Source organism: Propithecus coquereli, unplaced genomic scaffold, assembly GCF_000956105.1.
Source record: "Propithecus coquereli isolate 6110/MARCELLA unplaced genomic scaffold, Pcoq_1.0 Scaffold34, whole genome shotgun sequence".
Taxonomy (NCBI): Eukaryota; Metazoa; Chordata; class Mammalia; order Primates; family Indriidae; genus Propithecus; species Propithecus coquereli.
This window is the reverse complement of record NW_012149063.1, coordinates 7,880,987-7,884,373: the sequence shown is the minus strand read 5'-3', so window position 1 is coordinate 7,884,373 and position 3,387 is coordinate 7,880,987. Positions and strand designations below refer to the sequence as shown.

The following is a 3,387-nucleotide window of genomic DNA, read 5'->3' as shown; positions in this document are numbered from 1 at the left end:
ACAGATGAATTTTTATTTGGTAAGCAAAGAAACTTACTGTAGAAATATTCCTTGGACCAATATTCCCTCTTTTTTGTTTTTAGTCTGGCTTCAAGATTTTTTTCTTGTCTTTGATTTTCTGTACTTTAAACATATGTCTAGGTATAGATTTTTTTATATTCTGCTTATTTTTCTCTCAGCTTCCAGGATCTGTGATATGGTATCTTTCATCAATTTTGAAAAATTATCAGCCATGCTATATAAAATATTTCTTCAGTTCCTTTCTATTCTTCTCCTTCTGATGTCCCCATTGTGCACATGTTATACCTTTCATCATTGTCCCACAATTCTTGGATATTCTATTCTTGTTTTTTCATTCTTCTTTTCTCTTTACATTTCAGTTTTGGAAGTTTGTGTTGACTTATCTTCAAGCTCACTGGTTCTTTCCTCAGTCATATGTGGTTGCATCCAGAGACTATCAAAGGCATTCTTCGTCTCTGTTACAGTATATTTCATTTCTAACATTTCCTTTTGAGTCTTTCTAAGAGTGTTGTCATGCAGTAGGCTCACTGCCTGAGGTGCATAGAAGCCAATATTACTATGGCCCTGGCTTTTGAGGAAAGTATAAGCTTTATCGTGAGTCAACTGACAAGGAGAAACGAGGCAACATTCAAATCTGTCTCCCCAAGCTGTGGTCTGGGGCAGGTTTTATAGGCAGAGAGTAACAACGACAGAGAGAGAAAATGCAATGAGGGGTGATCTGATTGGGTCATGCAAAGGGGCCGTGCTGGGTCCTGGGCTCTTAAGTCCCTATTGCAGCAAAACAGGGCACCCCTTGCTGCTTAATTGGGTCCTAGTTCCTCTATCCAAATACTTAGGTTCCACCTGTGGTTGACTTTTTTGTTCCAGTTGGCTGAAATTAAGGTTTGGTTCATCTGGGCATGCTCAGGTTATGTTACTTGCAACATGGGGGTCCTTTGCAACTGGAAAACAACTTCATCACTTTGTAACGATTTGTTACTGACAAAGTTGAACCAGAGTGGACTGGTTCTGCAATTACAAATTTCAGTCTCTATTTATATTACCCACATGGTCTTGCATGTTGTCCATTTTTGGAGTCCTTAGCATATTATTTATAGTTGATAGCTTTCAACAAAAATTAAAAGGCATGCTAAAAAGCCAAAAATAGAGTCTGAAGAGACAAAGCAAGCTATAGAACTAGACTCCGATATCGCAGAGATTTTGGAATTATTGGACTGGAAATTTAAAGTAACTATAAATAATATGCTAAGGACTCTACAAAAAAGTCAGCCACAGGTGGAACCTAAACTCCTGGGCTCAAACGATCCCCCCTGCCTCAGCCTCCTGAATACAGGTGCATACCACCGCACCTGACTAATTTTTCTGTTTTTTGGTAGAGACAGGGTCTTGCTCCTGCTGAGGCTGGTCTGGAACTACTGACCTCAAGGGATCCTCCCATCTCATCCTCCCAAAGTGCTAGGATCACAGGCATGAGCCACCGTGCCTGGCCAAAGAGCAAACTCTTAAATTCCTTCTTAAAGTTACACCTTTTCCTATGTTGGAAGCGCTATGGAAAACTCAAAGGAAAATACAAAAATAAAAGAGAAATAGGTCCCAGACTAAGGGGCTCTCTCCTCTTAGTAAAGGAGATAATATTTACCTAACAAAATCTCTATCTCTAACTCTGATCTCTTTCTAAATCCTCAATTTCCAACCCTTTGTTAGTGGTATAGTTGGGATCAGAACTTAATCTTCCGAGTCCCAGTTCAAAGCCCTTGACAATATTTTATGCTTTTTCCTCCTAATGTATCAAAATTCTGTCAAAGGTTTCATATACCTTATTTTTAGGAAATTTCATGCTGGTTCACAGTAGTCACAGTTTTAAGCACGTACACAGTGATCACCGAGAATATAAAAGATTTCCAGGAAGTCATATTCAACCTTATGTATAGAATTTGTGAAATGTGCAAACAAATTTTTATTTCTTTATCTAAAGTTTTTATTGCTATAATTGTCAAATAGCCTATGGACAACTTGATATTACACTGGTAGGTGTAAGAATAACACTTGAAGAAACACTTATCTAGACTTCTGGTTTCTGGTCCAACACATAAAGAGCTTTAAAGTCATCACTCCTGTCCTAACAACAAGAAAAAAGCTAAACAAACTGAAAATCATCAACTCTTCTTAGAACCATCAGAGAATTGAGGTCACAGGGAAATTTGTTACCCTGAAAAGTAGAAGCTAAGGCAGATACCGAGGATCACTAGTTCACCAGAAGCAGAAGCCTGCTGATGGACTGATGGAGCCAGTAGAGTTAGGAATACTTAAACTATTATATAATTGACCAATTGCCAGAGGTTCATTGTAGACTAGCTTAAATTAAAACTCCTGTAGCCCAGTCATAAGGGAAGGGGGGATGGACACACTTGCCTATGTTTTAGGTACAGGGTCCCCACTAGGATCTCAGGGTGAAGACTGGAGAGAAAAAAAAAAACAAAATCCAGCTTCCAGCAGGAAAAGGAGAAAAGGGGGGAGGGGTGGTAAAGCTGAGAAGAACTTGTTAAGGTCCAAGCCCAGAGCCCAGGGACACAGATTCACTAAAACACTGAGACCTAATCACAGGAGCACAGAATGCTTCCCCTCTCCCCATACCTCGTCACCACATCAGTTAGGCTCCTGTATGATAACTGTACAGTACAACTAAAAGCTCAGACCTTATTTAAGAAGTCTCTAAGGAAACCCAAAGACATAGGGGAAATAAAAACAAGGACACTAGAGGGTATTTTAGCTTCAGCAAACAATAAACACAGCCTAACTCCTAGCCAGATAAACATAAAACCTCACACAAAAGCCTATTTACTACAGTTTCTTTTACTCTATACATCTTATGTTTGTAACTATATAGTATGATCCTTGAAAGACTGCATAGTATTTGCTCGTTTAATTTTTTTGAACGAATGAAAATTTATTCATTTCACCATAAGTGCTTTTACATTGTTGAGCAGGAATGAGTTAGCCCGCTAGAGCAGTATTCTAACCTTTTTTCTATAGTGCAAAATCTCCATGTTACATGTATTTGTCTATTCATAAGAAAGTGGAAGATAGTTAAAATGTCAGCAAGTGTTTTATTTCATGTTCAAACAGAAAAGTTAATCCGTGAAAATCAAATGTTGAGATTAAATTATTCCTTACTTAAAAAAAAATATGTACTGTAAAGTGTTTAGCCATCTCTTCATGTTTGATTATAGGCAATACAAGGACCTGTGGAATATGAGTGATGACAAACCCTTTCTGTGCACTGCGCCTGGATGTGGCCAGGTAACATATAAATTACTTTAAATCATTTTTGTATATTCCCACTTATTACAACACTGATGACTGAAT

The 3,387-nt window shown here is 38.1% G+C and overlaps 1 protein-coding gene across 3 annotated transcripts in view; it reads left to right on the top strand.

Moving 5' to 3' along the window:
* Window positions 1-3,387, top strand: part of ATF2 (activating transcription factor 2) — a 107,729-nt gene that overhangs the window by 30,648 nt on the left and 73,694 nt on the right. For all 3 annotated transcript variants that reach the window (XM_012650752.1, XM_012650750.1, XM_012650751.1), the window contains exon 4: window positions 3,252-3,321. In XM_012650752.1, the coding sequence (XP_012506206.1) occupies window positions 3,312-3,321 (10 nt within the window). In that variant the 5' untranslated portion in view covers window positions 3,252-3,311. The remainder of the gene's footprint in view (window positions 1-3,251; window positions 3,322-3,387) is intronic.